General features: G+C 34.6%; 1 protein-coding gene across 1 annotated transcript in view; it reads left to right on the plus strand.

Annotated features, from left to right (window-relative positions):
* LOC103740343 (CD109 antigen) overlaps positions 1–468 on the plus strand; it is a gene marked incomplete at its 5' end in the record, with an annotated part of 57947 nt that overhangs the window by 55221 nt on the left and 2258 nt on the right. Inside the window, one exon of the mRNA XM_008840928.1 lies at positions 36–138. Coding sequence (XP_008839150.1) covers positions 36–138 — 103 coding nt within the window. The remainder of the gene's footprint in view (positions 1–35; positions 139–468) is intronic.

Below are 468 nucleotides of genomic sequence, written 5' to 3' on the forward strand. Positions count from 1 at the left end.
GTGCCAAATCCTGAAAGTCTTTTGTATTTTTCAAGGTAAATGAAACTCAGTTTTGTGTCAATATTCCTGCTGTGAGAAACTTTAAAGTTTCAAATACCCAAGATGCTTCTGTATCTATAGTGGATTACTATGAACCAAGTAAGTGGGGTCTGGGATTCTTAATACTTCAGAGATTAAACCAGACATTTGATCATCCATTCTTTTAAAGTGACCATCTTATGGGATTAATTCTGGGGTGCCTTTGGTAGGGAAAGTGTGGGAGGTGAAGATATAGGAGGTAGATTTACTATTTAAACGAAGTAACAATTTACAAGGCTCACAGTTAGCATGTGAATGTTACAAATGGATATTCTGTTCATATATTTTAAGTTTTTAACCCATAATTACAAACTTCACAAGAAATATTAACAGGGTGTTTAATTATGTTTAGTTTCTGAGATTTTGCTTCTTGGAAGCCCCCATTCCTGC

This window comes from Nannospalax galili, unplaced genomic scaffold, assembly GCF_000622305.1.
Source record: "Nannospalax galili isolate Female #2095 unplaced genomic scaffold, S.galili_v1.0 scaffold1601, whole genome shotgun sequence".
NCBI lineage: Eukaryota > Metazoa > Chordata > Mammalia > Rodentia > Spalacidae > Nannospalax > Nannospalax galili.